Source organism: Mauremys reevesii, linkage group 6 (assembly GCF_016161935.1).
Source record: "Mauremys reevesii isolate NIE-2019 linkage group 6, ASM1616193v1, whole genome shotgun sequence".
NCBI classification, from domain to species: domain Eukaryota; kingdom Metazoa; phylum Chordata; order Testudines; family Geoemydidae; genus Mauremys; species Mauremys reevesii.
In genome coordinates, this window is record NC_052628.1 from 42,833,258 (window position 1) to 42,853,244 (window position 19,987).

The window sequence follows — 19,987 nt, forward strand, 5'->3', positions numbered from 1 at the left end:
TACTAACACCCCCCATGTTGTTTCTCCTGTCTCCCTCCATGGAACCCCCCTGCTTCTCTGCCCCATCGTACTTCCTCTTTCTCCCACATCCTGGCTGCCCACAGTGTATGTCCCAGGGCTTATTCCTCAGAATGCAGATCAGAGGGAGCATAGCAAATGCAGTTGTGTGGGAGCTGCAAGAGTAGCAATAGGAGATAACCAAAGAAAAGGCCGTTTTTCTCCTCCCCCAAATGTAGAAACATATTTAAATTAACTAGCAGACAGGGCATACCCAGGCATGGACATTGTCAGGCTTAACGTAATTAACAGGCAACTGCTTTTTCCCCTCTCGGTTGTTAGAAGCTGCTGTCCTGGCTGCATCTATATGGGGTGAGCAGTTGAGTGCTTCTCTCCCTGGCAGCCAGTGAAGGCATGTGCTTTGAATGCCTGGATTCTCCAGATGCACACCCTGGTTCCCTTGGTCATTGAGCAGGAAGGAGAAAATGCAGGAAGCAAGCTGAGCAGACAGCACAGTGAACAGCCAACCATGCAAGAGAATAAAATCAGTTGCTTGGAGCTATCAGCAATCCTCCTTCTCCCACCCCTAGTGGAGTCTGGACTGTTATGAGGGATGAAGAAAACATGTTGAGGAGGGGGAAAACATGATCTCGGATGATGGGTAGAGTAGAGGGTTAAGCGACCCCATATGGACACTAGAGGGGAGGAAGTGGGCCTGCCATTTGCCTTTTCAGATGCTGCAGGGTAGTAGGCTTTGGCCATCCCCATTTCTCCTAGCAGAACACAGGTAGAGAGGAGCCAGAGCCTGTTGGTTGTAGGGTTTAGTTTTGGCATCAGAAGGGTTGGATGAGCATCTGAACTGATCCTGCACTGACTCTATGTTCATTTCTGGGAGGAGGGGGAGAGGTTAATACGTATTTTTGCTTTTGTCAGCATGGCCATACACATATTTTTGCAATGCTGAGGCTGCTTTTGTGCATGCTCTCTCATCTGGTTTTGTAATACTTGATTACAGTGATAAGGTACAATACATGGATCAGGACTTCTAGTGTGAAAGTTTATCTGAAATACCCTGTGCATTGAATTGCATGCCATTCAACTTAACGTGGAAGGACAAGGTGCTCTGTTGACCCTGCCAGGATTTTATTTCTAGAGATACCAAATATTCAAACCTGATGCTAGACTAGTAAGCCACCCCGTCTAGTAAGGAATAAGCGGGTTATTGGCTCTTCCTGGTTCATCTGTGTTTCTTATATTTGTTCCTTTTGTATTTTTGTCACAATTTTCTTGGATTCTTAACCAGCAGGAGCAGTCAAGGGGGTAGGTCGGTAGAATCGTTAACCACTACTCCTTCAGACAACCAAAAGGACCTGCTACCCCTACAGCCTTCTTACCTGGGAGAGATCAGAGATAGATCTTTGATCCACATTGTTCAACTATTAGGCCATTTGGCTGGCCAATAGCTTTTTATGCTGTAATATATGGCGTGAAGTGCCTCCAAGTGACATTAAAGAGCTCTGTTTTGTCTTAGCTACATTTAAAATAAACAAACATTTACTAAGTTTTCCTACAATTGGGAAACAGGTGTTTAATATTAAAGTTGTTAATGATGGTAAACATTGATATGTCTAATAATAAGGAAGTGGTGGAACTCTTGAGGCAATGTCTATTATAATATGCTGCATGTTTACTGAAATTGAATGAAAGGTGATTTGGCAGGGGAAAACGCCTTAAGAATTTTTACTTTCTCTAGTATTGGTAATACCAATCTGGGACATGACAGTTTACCTGTTTTTTGCAAGCAGAGAAAACTGACCCTTCACAGTTTATATTCTGGATCTTTCTAATTTTTTCCAAGACAGTCCCAGTTCAGTTAATTGTATGTTATAGTCAACGTTATCTTGGTGCTATGGGAGGTGAGTGCTCGGCCCCTTTCAGGATTAGGCCATTTATTTGAGATCAACTAAAGCAAAGTACTGTAGCATTGTGTATTAAACCTGATTTTGATCAAGATGTTGAAAGTGGCAGAGACATTAAGGCTAAAACCTCAGAGGAACAGACCAAATTGATATTTGACTTTCCATAAAATCCAGGCAGAGTATACACAAGAACAGTACAACAGCTTCAGCAGCATGAGCTTTGGGTAGGAATTCTTCAGCTTTGATAAATGTATGCTAAGAAACAATTTTATCATTTTCAGGGGCTCTTCTTCCCGTAGGTGAAGATAGATGTACATTTAAATATTGGTATAGAATGGTCTAGACATCAAATTTGTAGTTAAAAGCTCTTGCCAGGGCACATAACCAAAGTATTTTCTTGATGCAGTTTTAGAAACTCACATGGTGTTGGCTGCTTAGACACTTTAAAATTCAAGGATTTTTTTGATGAAAATCATCATTAGTGAACCTTTTGCTGTTGATCACTAAAAGACATAGCAACTGTGACACATTAGTTGTACAAGAAGAAGAAATATTGTTTAGTCATCTGGTTACACATGGAACAGGAAAGTGCAGATGAGTAAAGGAGGGGAATTGTTGGTGTTTAGTCTGAAATGGTTGGTGGGCTCAGCACGATGAAAGCACAGCTTATCCTGATCTGCCTAAGATTAAGCAATACTTTATACTCAATGTACCGTAGGCACCAGACAGGAAGCACTACATAAAATTTGTCATTGTTTCTTACTGCGTATACAATGGGGAAGCAATCCCTTCACTAAGAATGGCCATCATTCACAGAGATTTCACTACCCCGAGGAATAATGGAGCTTACAGTTCATTCATGCAATAGCTGTCCCATCATTATTTAAGAAATGCTTTGTGAAGGAATTTCTTTTGCAATACAACTGACATTTATAGACATTTTATAGTCATGTATTCAATGGTTTAAAAACCTGGGAACTGTAGTTTATTTTCACTGAGGGAGAATTTTCACAGCTGGTTGAATTTCTTTCAACAATAATTAAGAAAATCTAATGTAAAATATTAATTGAATTGAATGAGACAGGGACTAGACCTTACATCTGTTCTTGCACTGAAGATTTACTGAAGAATAAACAAAGACTGGCTGTGATTTATAACTTAGTGGAAATTTCAGGGGTGGAAGAAATATAGGAATGAATTAATGCTGGAGGCAGGTGGAAATCTAAATTTTCTCTGGATTCACTTTTAGACAGTGATAGCACTGTTTACAACTTGCCTTTCCCAAAAAGAATTGTGTTAGAGGTACAGAAAAAAATCAGGTAATATTTAAAATCTTATTGATATGTGCAGTTTCTTAATATCTTTGCTATACATAATTGAACAAAAACATCCTGGGTGTTCATAGTGCCATGCCAAGCAAAATTCAAGAAGTAATTTGAAAGAAAATAAACTCATAGTAGGGCTGTAGATTAATCACAGTTAACTCATGCAATTAACTCAAAAATAGTGATTAATGGCAGTTTTAATCGCACTGTTAAATAGAATACCAATAGAAATTTATTAAATATTTTCAGTGTTTTTCTACATTTTCAAATATATTGATTTCAATTACAACACAATACAAAGTGTAACCTACTCATATTTATATTATTTTGATTATCATTTTTACAGTGCAAATATTTGTAAACAAATGAAATAGTATTTTTCAGTTCACCTCATACAAGTACTGCAGTGCAATCTCTTTATTGTGAAAATTGAACTTACAAATGTAGCACTATTTTTGTTACGTAACAGCACTCAAAAACAAAAAAGTGCCAAACTTTAGAGCTTACAAGTCCACTTACTCCTACTTCTTGTTCAGCCAGTCGCTAAGACAAACAAATTTGTTTACATTTACAGGTGATAATGTTGTCCACTTATTTACAATATCACCAGAAAGTGAGAACAGGCGTTCACATGGAACTTTTGTAGCTGGCATTGCAAGGTATTTACATGCCAGATATGCTAAAATTCGTATGCCCCTTCAAGCTTCGGCCACCATTCCAGAGGACATGCTTCTATGCTGATGATGCTCATTTAAAAAAAAAAGTGCTAATTACATTTGTAACTTAACTCCTTAGGAGAGAATTGTATGTCTCTAGCTCTGTTTTACCCACATTCTGCCATATATTTCCTGTTATAGCAGTCTCAGATGATGACTCAGAACATGTTGTTCATTTTAAGAACACTTTCGCTGCAGCTCTGACAAAACACAAAGAAGGTATCAATGTGAGATTTCTAAAGATAGCTACAGCACTCAACCCAAGGTTTAAGAATGTGAAATGCCTTCCAAAATCAGAGGGATGAAGTGTGGACCATACTTTCAGAAGTCTTAAAAACGCAACACACTGATGCAGAAACTACAGAACCCGAACCACCAAAAAAGAAAATCAACCTTCTGCTGGTGGCATCTGACTCAAATTATGAAAATAACATGCGTCAGTCTGCACTGCTTTGGATTGTTATCGAGCAGAGCCTGTCATCAGCATGTCCTTTGGAATGGTGGTTGAAGCATGAAAGGACATATGAATCTTTAGCAGAGCTGCACTGTAAATATCTTGCAACACTGGCTGCTACAGTGCCATGAGAAGCACCCGTTCTCACTTTCAGGTGACGTGAACAAGAAGCAGGTAGCATTATCTCCTGCAAATGTCAACAAACTTGTTTGTCTGAGCGATTGGCTGAACAAGAACTAGGACTGAGTGGACCTGTACTCTACAGTTTTACCCTGTTATTTTTTTGAATGCCATTTTTGTACATAATTCTACATTTGTAAATTCAACTTTCATGATAAAAAGACTGCACTACAGTACTTGTATTAAGATAGTATTTTTAATTCACCTGTTTTTACAATGCAAATATTTGTAATCATAAACATATATAAAGTGAACACTACACTTTATTCTGTGTTGTAACTGAAATCAATATATTTGAAAATGTTGAAAACATTCAAAAATATTTAAATAAATGGTATGCTATTGTTTAACAGTGCAATATTTCTGTCAAGCGATTTAAAAAATTATCAGCCATCCTGACCTTTGTCAATTAGTGCCAAGATATGACAAGCTCTAAAAGCCCCTACATTATAAATACCAAACTTCCTGCTGATTATCTAGTGTGTGCTGGCTATAATAGATTTGCCCATTTCACCCAAGCTGTTAACAAAACAACCCCCCAGCATTTATGTGCTTGCTTGAAGATTATAGTGTGGTATGTTTTGGGGACTGTGTGCTGAGCACAGTGGCCAGCTAGGCTATTGTAAGAGCTGACTAACCAGGCTCTAGCCTTCTATCCTTTGATCTCTAGCCCCTTTTGGATCCCTTCAAAAGGGGGCAGGCTAATTCAGAGAGAGCAGGGATTTAAAAATCTTAAATGACCAGAGGACCTAGCAAATGGAGGAAGTATGAGAGGCAGTTTCACCTAACAAACATACTCTAAACTTAGGCCAATAACCCCCCCCCCCCACACACACACACACAAAAACCCCAAAAACCATCACATCCTTCAAGAGTAAAAATAATGCAGGCAGAAGTCCAGCAGCAGAGTGTGCGCTATCCAATTAATTGCACTGAATGCAGTGTGTGACATGTATGCATGCATGCAATGCAAGCAGCTCATGGTCCTCAGACACAGTACAGGCTCTTGAGACCAGAGTGGATGAACTGGAGAAGCTAATTGAGACAGCTCCTCCTACATAGAGAAGACTTTCATGGACACAGTAGAGAGCAGTCCCACCCCCACTCTGATAGCCTCTGTGCTGCTAAGGAGGATGAAAGTCTCAGGGAAGGAGAGCATCAAGCTGGAACAGAAGGCAACAATCCCATAGCTGGGACCTTCCTACCAACTGATGTCTTGGTATCCTCTTGCATTGAGGAACCTTTCCTGAGGAGGGAACCCTAGTTACTAGGAAGAGCCAGATACTAGTAATGGGAGATTCAATTATTAGAAATATAAATAGTTGGGTTTGTGATGACCACGAGAACCACATGGTACATTGCCTGCCAGGTGCAAGGTTTGCAGGTCTCACAAGACATCTAAACAGACGTATGTGGAGTGCGGGGGAGGAGCTGGTGGTTATGGTACGTGAAGGTACCAATGACATAGGGAAAGGTCGGAGAGAGGTCTTGGAAGCCAAATTTAGGCTGTGAGCTAAGAGTAAAGTCCAGGATCTCTATGGTAACAGTCTCTGAAATGGTTCCAGTTCTACACACAGTACCAGGAAGATACAGAACTGGGGGGTCTCAATGTGTGGATCAGATAATGGCATAGGAAGGAGGGTTTTAGGTTTACTAGGAACTGGGGAACCTTTTGGGAAAGGAGGAGCTTATATAAGAAGCATGGGCTCCCTCTAAACCAAACTGGAACCCGCCTGTTACCATGTAACATTAAAAAAAAAATCCCTTACAGTCTTTTTAAACTACAGGCTGAGGGAAAGCTGATCGGTACAGCAGAGCACAAGCTTCAGGCAGAAACATCACTTAGGGATGAGTTTATTAAAGAGGAACCTCTATATCCTAGTGAGTAGATAGGAGAGAAATTGGTAAAGTACAGGCAGGAGCAGTCAAATGTAAGAATCCTATTTAAATATAACATAGGAAGGCCAGCAACTGAATATTGACACAATGTACACATGCTTGTACACAAATGCTGGAAGTCTAGTTCACCCATCTTACTATTTAGAGTAATTTGCATTAAAGGAGGATATTGATATAATACACATCACAGAAACTTTGTGGAATGAGGGTAATCAATAGGACACAGTAATACCATCATACAAAATATATAGGAATGACAGAGTATGTCACACTTTCACTATATGTGAAAGAAAGCATAGAGTCAAATAAAGTAAAAATCTTAAATGAATCAAGCTGTACCACAGAATTTCCATGGACAGAAATTTCATGCTTGAACAATAAGAGGATAGCAATAGCAATTTAGTACCAACCACTTGACCAGTATGGTGATGGTGAAATGCTTAGGGGGATTAGAGAGGCTACAAAGGCAGAAAAAAACAGTAACAACAGGGGGTGGTTCAACTATCTCCACAATGACTGGGTACATGCAGGAGTGCTGAGAGCCATTGAACCAAACTGTAAACCCTGTATATGATGGAAACCACTTCAAGTCAGGGGGTATAGCAGTAGCACCCCCAGTTCCAACATATATGGGTACATGTCACCTCAGGATGGGATGCAGAGGTAAAACGTCTAGACATTACTAGATAAATGACTGCTTCTTGGAGCAGTTAGTCCTGGAACCCACCAGGGGAGAGGCAATTTCTGATTTAGTCCTAAGTGAAGCACAGGATCTGATCCAAAAGGTGCATATAGCTGAACCACTCAGTAATAACAACCATAATGTAATTAAATTTAACATTCTCATAGGGGAAAAAATGCAAAAAGAAACCCACCACAACAGTATTTAACTTCAAAAAGTGGAACTATACAAAAATGAAGAAGCTAGTTAAATGGAAATTAAAAGGAACAGTCACAAAAGTGAAATGCCTTCAAACCTCATGAACACTAAAACCACCATAATAGAGGCTGAAACTCAATGTATACTCCACATTAAAAAAAACAAACAAAAAACAGTAAGAGAACCACAACAATGCCACCATGGCTAAACAGCAGCCTAAAAGAGGAAGTTAGAGGCAAAAAGGCAAAAAATTGGAAGTCAAATCCTTGTGAGGAAAATAGAAAGGAGCATAAACTCTGGCAAGTTAGTTAGGTATAGGAAATAAGACAGGCCAAGAAAGAATTTGAAGAGCAACTAGCTAAGGACACAAAAACTTATTTCTTTAAGGACATCAGAAGCAGGAAGTCTGCCAGTCAGTGGGGCCATTGGATGACTGAGGTGCTAAAGGAACACTCCAGGAAGACAAAATTGTGTTGGAGAAACTAAATGAATTCTTTGCATCCTTCTTGTATATGGGGGAGATCTACACACCTGAGCCATTCTTATTAGGTGACAAATCTGAGGAACTATTCCAGATAGAGGTGTCAGTAGAGGAGGTTTTGGAACAAACCGATAAATTAAACAGTAATAAGTCACCAGGACCAGACGGTATTCATCCAAGAGTTCAGAAGGAACTCAGATATGAAACTGCAGAACTACTAACAGACATGTAACCTATCGCTTAATGAAATCAGACTCTGTACCAGATGAGTAGATAATGTAACACTGATTTAAAATTAAAAAAAAAAAATAAGTTCCAGAGGTTAACTGGTAATTACAAGCTGGTAAGCCAAATTTCAGTACTAGGAAAATTGGCAGAAACAGAATTATCAAACACACAGATAAACACAAATTGTTGGGGAGGAGCCAACATGCTTTTGTAAAGAGAAATCAATCATTCCTCACCAGTCTATTAAAATACTTTGAGAGAGTCAACAACCATTGATCCAGTGGATATAGTCTATTTGGACTTTCAGAAAGCTTTTGACAAGATCCCTCACCAAAGCAAAACTAAGCAGTCATGCGGTAAGAGGGAAGGTCCACTCATAGATCAGTAATTAGTAAAAAAAGATAAGAAATAGAGTAGGAATAAATGCCAATTTTCACAATGAAGTGAGAGAAACATTTTCATACATGACCTGAAAAAAAAGGGTGAACAGTGGCAAAATTTGTAGCTGATACAAAGTTACTCAGGATAGTTAAGCCCTACGCTGACTGCAAAGAATTACAAAGAGATCTCACAAAACTGGGTGACAAAGAGGCAGATGAAATTCAGTGTTGATAAGTGCAAAGTAATGCACATTGGAAAACAAAAATCCCAATAATACGTACAAAAAGATAGATCTTGGAGTCATAGTTCTCTGAAAACATCTGCTCAATGTTCAGCAGCAGTCAAAAAAGCTAACAATGTTAGAAACAATTAAGAAAGATAATAAAACAGAAAATCTGGTAATGCCATCTTGGATAGTATGTGCAGTTCTGGTTGCCCTATTTCAAAAGAAGATATTACAATTGGAAAAGGTACAGATAAGGGCAACAAAAATTAGGGATATAGCACAGCTTCCATAACAGGAGAGATTAACGGATGACTAAGGGCGGACATGATAAAGGTCTATAAAATCATGAATGGTGTGGAGGTCTATAAAATCATGAATGGTGGAAAAGTGACTAACGATGCATTGTTTAGCCCATCACATACTACAAGTACTAGGTGAAATCATTACTCAGAAGGTTTAAAACCAACCTAAGGAAGTACTACTTAACACAACACACTGTCAACCCGTGGAATTCATTGCCAGAGAATGTTGTGAAGGCCAAAAAAATGTAACTGGGTTCAAAAAGAATTAGATAAGCTCTTGGAGGTTAGGTCCATCAAAGGCTATTAACTAAACTGGGCAGGTAAGCAACCCCATGTTCTAGCCACTGTCAGAGACAGGATACTAGGATAGATGGACAATTGGTTGGATTGAGACTGGCCACACTTACTAAGTTCAAGGATCAATCTGGGAAAATTTGGAGAAAAACAACAAAAATGTTTAAGTACTAGAGAAATTGTTTTATGAAGAGATTAAATGTGGCTTGGTTAAGTAAGGACTCTGAGCAGAATACGATAACTGTTCACAAGTATTTGAAGGGTGTAAACAAAGACAGATACTTTAGGGTTTTAAAATAGGTGTGTAATTAGGGGTAACGTGTTTGAAATTTTAAAAAATGAAGACTGAATAAGAGGAGAAAAACTGACAGTGAGATCTATTAGACTGTGAAATAGCCTCTCTCAAGCAAAGTGGTGGAAGGACTAGAAGTTTAGACAAAGCACTACACAATGTACCGTAGGGAACAATTCTTATTAGCAGGAGATAGACGAGATGGGCCAACAGGGTTTTTCCCTCTCTCATTTCTATTATTTGTAGGGGAGCAGGTGTGACCGAACATTATACATTACAATAATTGCAAAATGTTATATTTGGTCTAACATGTAGAAGTTGTTAAATTCTCTTTTTTCTTTTTCTTTTAAAGGCCTTTTCCTTATCTTAGGCTTGATGCTGTACCCTGCAGGCTGGGGCTGCCAGAAGGCAATAAGCTATTGTGGACATTATGCTTCTGCTTATAAACTAGGAGACTGCTCATTGGGCTGGGCCTTCTACACAGCTATCGGTGGCACTGGTCTGACATTCATCTGTGCCGTCTTCTCAGCGCAAGCAGAAATTGCCACATCTAGTGACAAAGTGCAAGAAGAAATTGAAGAGGGGAAAAACCTTATCTGCCTCCTTTAAATACAATGGAAAAAAAGATCAATCAGTATCTATTTTGCTTTTAAATGACTTGATAAAAGGATCCATATCCTGTGATTTAGCCTTATGCAGTCTAGCCTTGAACTACTGAAGCAACTTCTATCACTTGCTGGGCGATGAGGACCAGAGAAAGGAGGCTCTCAAGCAGAGAGAGTGTACATATGTGGGAATTTTTGGTGTGACTACATTGTCGGACTCAGCAGAATATACAACTTGAGAGTGAGGCGGGGGAGTGTATATAGTGAACAAACCTAATATACCTGACAATTTCTGATTTGATCAGATTGCATTCTCCACCTTGGTCACTTTGAAGGATCTGCATTAAAATAATAAAAGCCAGCACATTTCTACTATGTACAGGACTAGCCTATTTAATCAGGTTTTGTTTTCAAGGGCTTCAATCACTTGTGAACATGTTATTACCATGTGGTTTGGTACTATAGTTAATATTGTGGTGCTTGTTGATGAGTTTTAAAATTAAAGCACAACTTGGTTGGTTTTTTTGTTTTTGATAATTAAATGCATGACAAAGAACATGGTTGACATTAAGACCTTGCTAAAAGTGGTATAAACTGTAAAGAAAGTGAGGCAGGGGCTTATATTATTTAGTTTGTTCTGGCATGAAATATCAGTAACAAGTGGTAGATACATTATATTTTAGCAGCTAGATTTGAAGTTAAATTATTTTTGTTTCATAGCAGAGCCAGGGGAACTGTTGTTACGCTGGAGTTTACCTATATAAAATAAAAATGGTAGAAGTAATGCTTTAGTATCTAAATGTGTGACACACTGAACCTTGGATACAAAAATAGTGTCTTTACTAGAAATCCCAGGAAGCCTCAATATTTAGGAAAAACATTATATTCTCTCTGCAGCAAAATTGACAGGGTTATTTTGTGAATGCCAACAAGTGTTGACAGTGCCTCACTCTTCAGTAAAAATATGAACTGTATGTTGGGTTTACAGTTACAATATTTCTCTGGTTGCCAAAAGAAACCTCATTCCCAGTCCACAGGCCAGTGTCTTGTGTCTCAGAGCCAGTTTAGTCTGTAATAGATGTTCACCCTGCAGGAGGCAAGCCAAATTCTAAATGTTTGTGGGAAAACCTTTTCCCACTCTTTTTAACCACATTTGGTATGGACCCATTTCCAGCACATCAGCAGAAGCAGAAATATGACTTGCCACGAGTGACATTCCTTTCCAAAATGCGTTCAGTTCAGTCATATTACTTGGGTTGTTTCTCCAGTTACTGGATTTATCCTTGAGAGCAGATAAAAGGATATTAGAAGAAAGAATACTGTACTGCCTTCGGGATGCATGAGCACAATTGAGGGTTCAATAGATAACTATTCACTTGACATTTGATTGGAAATTTTAATTTTAAAACCATTTATTTCATGGTGGTGGTGAAATACTAGCAGGCACTGAAGTCTCAGACTATTGTTAAAAAGCTACACAGAACCACCAGAGGTGTCCGCAAGTTTATCCATTTGTTAAAAATCAAATAACTTCTGCAGACAGAGAATATGATAAGCCTCTGGATTACATGAGTGATTTATTGTAGAGAACAGCAAATTAGTATTGAAATGTGTGAAGGTTTTGTGTTATTTTTGCTGCATCTCTCCTAACCTAGAGCTGAGGGAAATGCAGCTTGCATTAACTATGCACAGTCTTACTGTTATACCATTAAATGTAAAAGGTTTCTTTGGAGCACATGTGGTCCCTACACTTTTTGAATTCTTTATCTGCTCCTGTGGAAGTCTCCTTCCCAGGACCACTTCTTCAGAAATTATTGATCTGTGTGAGAGATTCTAGTGAGGGTCCAGGCTTCAACTCTAAAGTTTTAAAAAGACAATGTCGCTATCTTTTTAATAAATGGGTAGTTTGTAAACTCCAGTTGGTAATAATGCTGCCTCTCTAAGAAGTTAAATCAATTAATTTTCTTTTTAAAGTGGAATAATTTTGTTCTGGTCTGTTCCTGATAAACCAGACCTGTTACTTTGGACCCATTAAATTGATAGGTTGTAGTAGTGCTCCAGAATCAATGTGCTGGAGTAGCAGCCCCGGCCCCTGGAGTGCCATTTGTTAAGTGTCAGAGTCCCTGTTTCTCTGAAAATACAAATCCAAGCCCCCTACACAGTCATGCTGCTGACACCTCTGTTCTCCTGTGCACATTCCCAATGTCAGGGCAGAATGATGTGGAGGGTGTTATGCTAGCTACAGGGCAAAACTTCCCCCTTGGTAATATTTATAATTTTCTTTTTCACCACTGCATTGTGAGAACCTAACCTTTCCTCGTTAACCCAGAATTCACACTTGAGAACCCCATGTTTCCCCCTTCCCAATCCCATTGCACTCTTATACAAGATTTTAAAACGGGTAACTCAGTTTTCTTTTAAATATTTAACATAAAATAAAGCTATGGGCTGGAACCATTTATGTCAAGTGTCTGCACAGAGCAAGTTTTCTTTTTAAACAAATTATAACCACTTGCAAAAATTGGTGAGTTAGGGCAAAATTGTAGCCACAGCATCATAATGTCTCTTATTTGAAACTATGCACCTTTGAAATGTTTCCTTGTACATACAAAGTATACCTTACTAAGCACACACTCCAAATTTTCAACCATATTATTTGTATGTGGCTGAATCCTATTAAAAACCTGTAAGAACCCTCCCCCCCATTGAATACAGATGCAAAGTTATTGCTTGTTCTACAGCTGCTACTACTTTAGAAGCAGCAAAGAGTCTTGTGGCACCTTATAGACTAACAGACGTTTTGGAGCATGAGCTTTCGTGGGTGAACACCCACTTCGAAGGCTCATGCTTATAGTCTGTTAGTCTATAAGGTGCCACAAGACTTTTTGCTGCTTTTACAGATCCCGGTTAACACAGCTACCCCTCTGATACTACTTTAGAGGTCCCCTTTCCCCCCGCATTGGAACAATACAATACAAGCTGGGGCACTAGAACAAGTGTGATATAGAACTTTAACTAGAAGGGGATCTTAAGTGCTGTGAACAACACATGGACTTGGGGTGATGATATATATTTTCTAATGTTGTAATTTGTTTTTCTTTAGGAAGATAGTGTGCCAATTAAAAAAAAATCACTGCCACCAAATCATGACACTCTCTTAATATAGTGTCACAAATATGTTAAAAATCCAAGTACTATATTAATCAATCAATGACAGATTACTGTTTTCAAAGGTGTAGTGCAATGCTTAACTGGACTGGTTTGGACCATGCATGCTCCAGGTATTGTGTGACTTTAAAAAAACTGAACAATGTATTATTAGGACATAACTATGTTAGGTCTTTACAGTGCTGAAAATATTAATGTTGGGTTTTATTGTACTGTGCATAAAAGAGATTTGTTTTGCATGTGTTTTTCTGAATTTGTAAGGGAAGAGGACCAGCTTCTATTATTGTATTAATACAACATCAAACTGATCTAATCAACTCAACAGGCCATACTCAGTGACTGGCATAGATGGAAGGCATGGTAGGAAGAAACAAACCAAGACTCTTTGCTTGCTCAGGGTTCTGTTTTTCTAACAAGTGATCAGATGGCTTTATTATTACGTACAGATTTTAATGAGTTTTAAAATGTGACCCACTCATTAAGTTTGATGGCTGCTGTTCCTGAATTTCAGTTCCATCAGAACAGTGGCCTTCCTGAGACATTCTGTGAAAATAATTTGTCTTTTGTCAGCTTCTGGCATGTTTAATTAGTTTCATGATGGGCCATGTAGCATAACTGCTTCTTAATGTACATGTAGTGCTTAGATGCAAGGAATTTTGATGTTGCATTTAAAAAAAAACGATCTAGCTCACTCAAAATTGTAACATACTAACTTTGTAAATTTTTTTAAAGATAGAAATGTTCTTTAAACATCTGTGGTTTGATCACCTTTGTAAACATATATTCTGTAAAGTGCTATAGTTCTTTTTGGAGTATAGCATATTTAAATATATATACACAAATTTGAGAGATGTGCAATAACAAGTTTTTTTGTTTTTTTTTAAATGTGATGTGCTTTAAAAAGGGGCTGCCCAGTGAAGCGTGGCTGGAATTTTGGTTTTGGACAAATTTATTGCTACTTTGGAGTAATGCTATAGAATCTGTAGAGGAAATAGGATAACACTGATTGTAGTTTAAAGATTTATCTAAAATCTCTTTTCTCGATTCATTTGAGATACTCAACTCTGGGTAATCCAGGCCTGATTTATTTATAGCCTTAATTCCAAACAGTGACGCTGCACACCTGCATCATAATCTAACACCTAGGAGTTGCAAAGCTCAGCAGTGCTTGATAATGTCTCTCAATGTGCTCTATAGACCAGTAGGCACTGCATCAACATTGCTACTAAGCTATTACCTACAGTCTGGTTCCAGTACCATCTTTTTGCCTAACGAACACTTAAGCACCTCTCGGTCTGGGGAATTTCAAATAAATCATTTAAATTTTGTATTAGTATTCAATGTCAGTTATCCAGTTTTAAATGCAGAAGTCAAATTTTCTTTGAAGCTAATAGTGGGGGAAGCCTGCTACAGCCGGAGTCATCATTGGCTCTGTGGTGAAGGCAGTGCCCCACCAAACAACTGGGCAGTAATGTGGGGCTTTAACGGTATATGATGCAAAACCTTGAATAGCAATGTTGGCTGGGGCCAATCACCTATCCATCATTTGTTTGTGCTACTGCTGTTGAGTGACCAGTGGTTTGTGTAATGTTTTTCAGCACTGACTAGGTACCCAGTAACGTCTGTTTTTATTATCTAAAGCTGACTTGTAGTGGAGTTTGTAAACTAAATTCTTATTAACACAGATCTGGACTATCTTAGTTTGAATGTGGTTGGCTATTTTAAGGCTGAGCAAGGTGCATATATTAAGGGATTTATATTTACATTAGGAGACAGATTTTGCAGTGATTAGTGATCAATATGTAAGTGGCAATACAGTCTCTCAGAGAGCTGATCTTAAATTGTAACAGTCTTTTATACAAGCTGCATTAAAAGTAATTTTATAATTAAATATAGCTCTAACACCTAAATGTATCTGCAAGGTAAAACCAGTATGGTTTCTGTTGAGTGGTAGAAAGAGTAACAAAAATAGGTTTTAAGGCATGTGAAACACTGACCAATTGTGTGTGTGTAATGCCTTTTACTATGATACTAAAGCACTTATTTTTTCTCATCAATAGACTTCAAAGCACTTTATAAAAGGAGAGTAAGTAGCGAAATCATTAGAACTGGCAACAGAATCCAGGCTTAATCATCCCCAATGTAGTGCTGCTGCACACAGTGGCCACCTGTTAACAGTTTTCTGACACCAAACACTTAATGCAATTAAAAACCTTCACACTACCTTGTACTATTGCCTATTTTAAACCAGTTGGGTCCATTTATTTACCTTTTCAGCCAGTTCTGGCTTGTCAAGTAAAACATTTCTAATTCTGCAACAACACAGGACTCTCAAGCCTAGGGTTTAGCTCCTTAGAACCTGATGAATCCAGAACTGAGAGCAAGGTAGCTCCCAACTCAGCAGAATCCCCTATTAGATATTACATTATCACTGTAGAGAGGTTAAGGGATATTGATAACCATAGATATGTCTGCTTCCTTTTTATGGAAATTTGAGAAACAAAACACCCCATGTCCCCAAAGTATTTCATCTGCTGACTGTACTAAAACTGTACAATGGCTTGATGTATGTAAATAAAACTAATACCTTTTTCAAAAGAGGTGGTATAACTTTAACCTAAGGTTAGTGGAGGTGGAAATTTGCAATTCAGACCCCAAAACTCCCTCAAAGGGTTGTTACTAAGATAAGATTTCATTATATATTTGAGTGCAAAATTAACTCTCTTGCTTGTGAAGCCATAGACTGGTGCTGCCGTAACACACATTGGTGTCGGTCTCATTACACCTATTGGACAAGCTGAACTTTATTATATACACCTTTAAATAGGCTCATGATGTTCTGCCTGTTCATCTATCTGCACCTAAGATGGCATTGCAAACCCCTTGCTTTTTAAAAATATTAAAAACCTGCCTGAGAAGTGACAGGGGGAGAAGGGTTTTGAAGATGTTGGTATTTACATGGCAAAGTAATTAAGTTAAAAAAAACCCTTTCATACTGCATGTGGAAGCTTTTCCTTGAATACTTGTGCCTTCAGAGCAGTGGTCCCAGAGTGAACTTCACCTAACAGAAAAGTGACAAAATCCATGCTATAAATGCATGGCCATTAGCCACCTTTAGCAATACTCAGAGCCAGCAATGAGATAAATTCAGTTGGCCTGGCTGGGAAAGGTAGCAGAGAAGAGAAAAAGCCATATCAACCCAGCCAATTCCAGAACATGTAATTAAAATGAAAAGATGTAACACCTTCTTCCTTCCATTTTGAGCAAAGAATCATACATACCCCCTGTCTCATTTTTCCCTGAGAAACATCAAAAAGACATGCCATGGAGACAACAGCTCTTCACCAAATGTTCCCAATTGCACTGCCAGTACCCAAGGCATGGGCCAAGAAAGACAACCGCAGATAAACTGTGTCTGACAAGAATGCCAATGCACAGGTAATTCATACACATTTCACTAGGCTGCTGTCAATTTTATTTATGTACCTTCTTAGCAGCTTCTGCTGCAAGGCTAAAAATTAACACAGTTTGAAATTGCCAGACTCCGCTTCGCTGAGGATTCCAAGAGCAACAGTTGTTTTTGTGAGGAATAGTGGCAAATTCGCAGGTGCCTAAAGTGTTCTGAGCCAGCTGATCACCATAACTGATACATCTCTATCCACCTAGCTCTGGCAGTAAAACCCTCTAAGCCAGAGACGCACTCCCTGCAGCCCAGGGACAGATACCAATAGATTGAGTGCACAAGACAGTACAGAAGCTGTATTCCAACTCTGTTCTAGCTGTGGGCTTGATGGTCAGTCACTCCAGCACAATATCCAACTTCAATATAAAAAAATTGCATCTTATTTCCCTATTCAGGATGTGAACATTTCCTTAACTAACTGGAAACAGCAATATTATGCATAAAGAGCACATAGGCAGAAGCCAGCACAAACATACAGAGACTGCTCTTGCCAATGTCATGTACATGAATTCCTTGCTTTTGCTTTACTAGGTGGTGTTATAACATACAGTAACATGGTTAAAGTAGTACAATGAACACTTTACCATAACCAGTCATTACCTGAGGACAGGGGTATTATGAGAGAGGACATACTAAATGACTAACACAAAAATAAGAAAATATGAAAAAAGTTTTAGCTAGTAACTGCCTATGCATCTGTTAAGAATTGGCATTGGGAACAGTTTTGTTCTGGAACAAAACTGAATGCTTGCAGAGCTATGCTTCCATAGACTTCAAATATTTCTCAGAAATGTCTCGTGATTTCCATTTCAGTGCCAATACATACCTAAGCTATTATCCCACTATTGAAGTAAAAGATGTGCACTTTTTCCTTTGTAAATTCATCTTATTTTTTTTCCAGAGCAAAGATGCTCACCTATGTGCAGGGTCAGAAGTGTCTCAGACAGAAACCCTCACAAAAGCTAATATGTTTTATTTATTATTGAAATTTAATTTTCTTCTTTACTTGTTGGAGGGAAACATTAAACAGACGTATCTCCATTATATCGGTTCCATTCTGCCCTGTGTTTGATTTGTGAGTGGAATGTTTTCTGTTCAGGCTCATTTATTTAGAGTCAAACTGCATTCACCTTACCAAGCCAGCTAGGACTAGTACACTGAAGAGTAAAACACGTATTAGGCTCCCATAAATCAGACACCTCCCCACCCCAATAAATTTTTGAGAATTGACTACTATTTTTTTTAAACAGCCATTTAAACGTTTCCTATTAACAATACATGTCCATGTGGTTGCCAGCAATAAACAAATAGTAGTATGGAACTATTTTGACCATATTCTTCCTCAACAGCATTTATAATAATGAAAACTGAATAAAGGCATAACTTTTAACTCTTTTTTAAAATCGCCCTTTAACTACCACAAAGATGAGCAAAATCCTAGGGAGAATTAGATCTAACAATAGGAAAACAAACCTAATAACTGAAACCATGTTTTATTTCACCACCGTAATGCTCAACCACAGCAATCACTGAGCTGACAGATTACTAAGAGAATTTTCAAACAAAAAATAAAAATAAAGGCAAATATTGCACCATTTGCAAATCTAACCTACACACAGATAATGTGTAGTTAAAAATCCGGTTGTTTCTGCATCTCTCCAGAAAAAATGTTACAGCTGATGCCTCTTTACTGACAGACAAACAGAGAGTGTATGTGAGAGAGAAAAGGGTTGGTGGTGCTTTTCTAGGAAAAGACTACAGTGAATATAGCATAAAATTCTTTCCCAAGAAGGAAATAGCTTTAAAGGGAAACTGTCAATCTGTATTTATTTCTGAAACTCCATGTTTCCTGACAAAACATCCCTTACAATTTTTTAAAAGTCAAACCATGTGTAAACCATGCATCTGAAGAAGTGGGTTTTTTAACCACAAAAGCTTATGCCCAAATAAATCTGTTAGTCTTTAAGGTGCCACCGGACTCCTCGTTTTTGTGGATACAGCCTAACACGGTTACCCCATCTGATACAAAAACTTTCCATGGTTTCAAGTACATGTTTTTCTGCCTCCCTGCTATTTATTTCTAAGGGTCTTAGAGAGCACCCAGTGTACTCAGCTCCACCTTTCTTTCTCCTCCCCTATTCTCTGTGTGCATGCCTTCCTGCTAGAGTGACCAGATAGCAAGTGTGAAAAATCTGGATGGGGTGGGGGGTAATAGGAACTTACATAAGAAAAAGACCCAAAAATCAGGACATCTGGTCACCATACTTCCTGCTGCCATTTTTTTCTGGTAAGCCTCCTCAGGAGCAATGCATGAGAGTTATGTAATCATTCTAATCATGAGCAAGGAAGTGCAGCTATATCATAACTGACTATACACAAAAGTGTGGTTTTTTTAGCCATTTTAATTATTACTTGTATAGTATACCCAAACTTTTTAGAGTTGAATGCGCCCCTTTAAAGAAGTTAATCTGCTGCCAAAACGTCTAAATACAAAGTAACGAGGAGGAAAACAGGGAAAATTGGTAATATATAATTTCACTACTGTCAAGTGTACAACTGTCTTGAACAACTCACTTCTGATTGGACAACTGCCTAGAGAAAATACTGGCTACATATCAGAACAAAAGTATCATTGTACTGTGCATTTGCAAAACACTATTACAGTACAATGGTCTATATCAACTGTCAAGTTAGCTGTTTACAAACCCTTAATATAAGATATTGAATCCAGTAACATACTCTACATATTAATTATATGAAACAGCAGTAGACAGCAATGTTATTCCATAACACTTGAACAGAAACAGCAGAACAAAATATTGATACAGAAGTGTCATTTCAGAAAACAGAAAAATAAACAGTAGCAAAACCAATATTGTTTTCAGCAGTTTCATTTTACTTCCAGTAAAATCCTAGGTAAGGTTTAATACTCATAGTTTCATTTAGTACTGACACAACATTTTTTTTTTTTTGAGAGAGAGAGATTTGGTTTTGTTTTTAAACTTTCAATTTATAGCACAAGTACAGAGTGGTGCAAGCACTGCTGAAGTTTTCCTTCACACTATTTGAATAATCCAATCCTAGTCATACTAATTTGTTATTCTGGTAGTGGACATCTTACTTTCCCATTTCAGCAGATTACACAATTTATATACAGATTGTAAAAACCAAATGATA

The 19,987-nt window shown here is 38.2% G+C and overlaps 2 protein-coding genes across 14 annotated transcripts in view; one reads left to right on the forward strand and one right to left on the reverse strand.

The window, feature by feature from the left end:
• The window catches only part of LHFPL2 (LHFPL tetraspan subfamily member 2), a 216,255-nt gene extending 203,278 nt beyond the window's left edge, over window positions 1-12,977 (forward strand). For all 8 annotated transcript variants that reach the window (XM_039545957.1, XM_039545954.1, XM_039545955.1 and 5 more), the window contains one exon: window positions 9,927-12,977. In XM_039545957.1, the coding sequence (XP_039401891.1) occupies window positions 9,927-10,183 (257 nt within the window). In that variant the 3' untranslated portion in view covers window positions 10,184-12,977. The remainder of the gene's footprint in view (window positions 1-9,926) is intronic.
• Window positions 1-19,987, reverse strand: part of SCAMP1 (secretory carrier membrane protein 1) — a 104,023-nt gene that overhangs the window by 6,877 nt on the left and 77,159 nt on the right. The window lies entirely within an intron of this gene.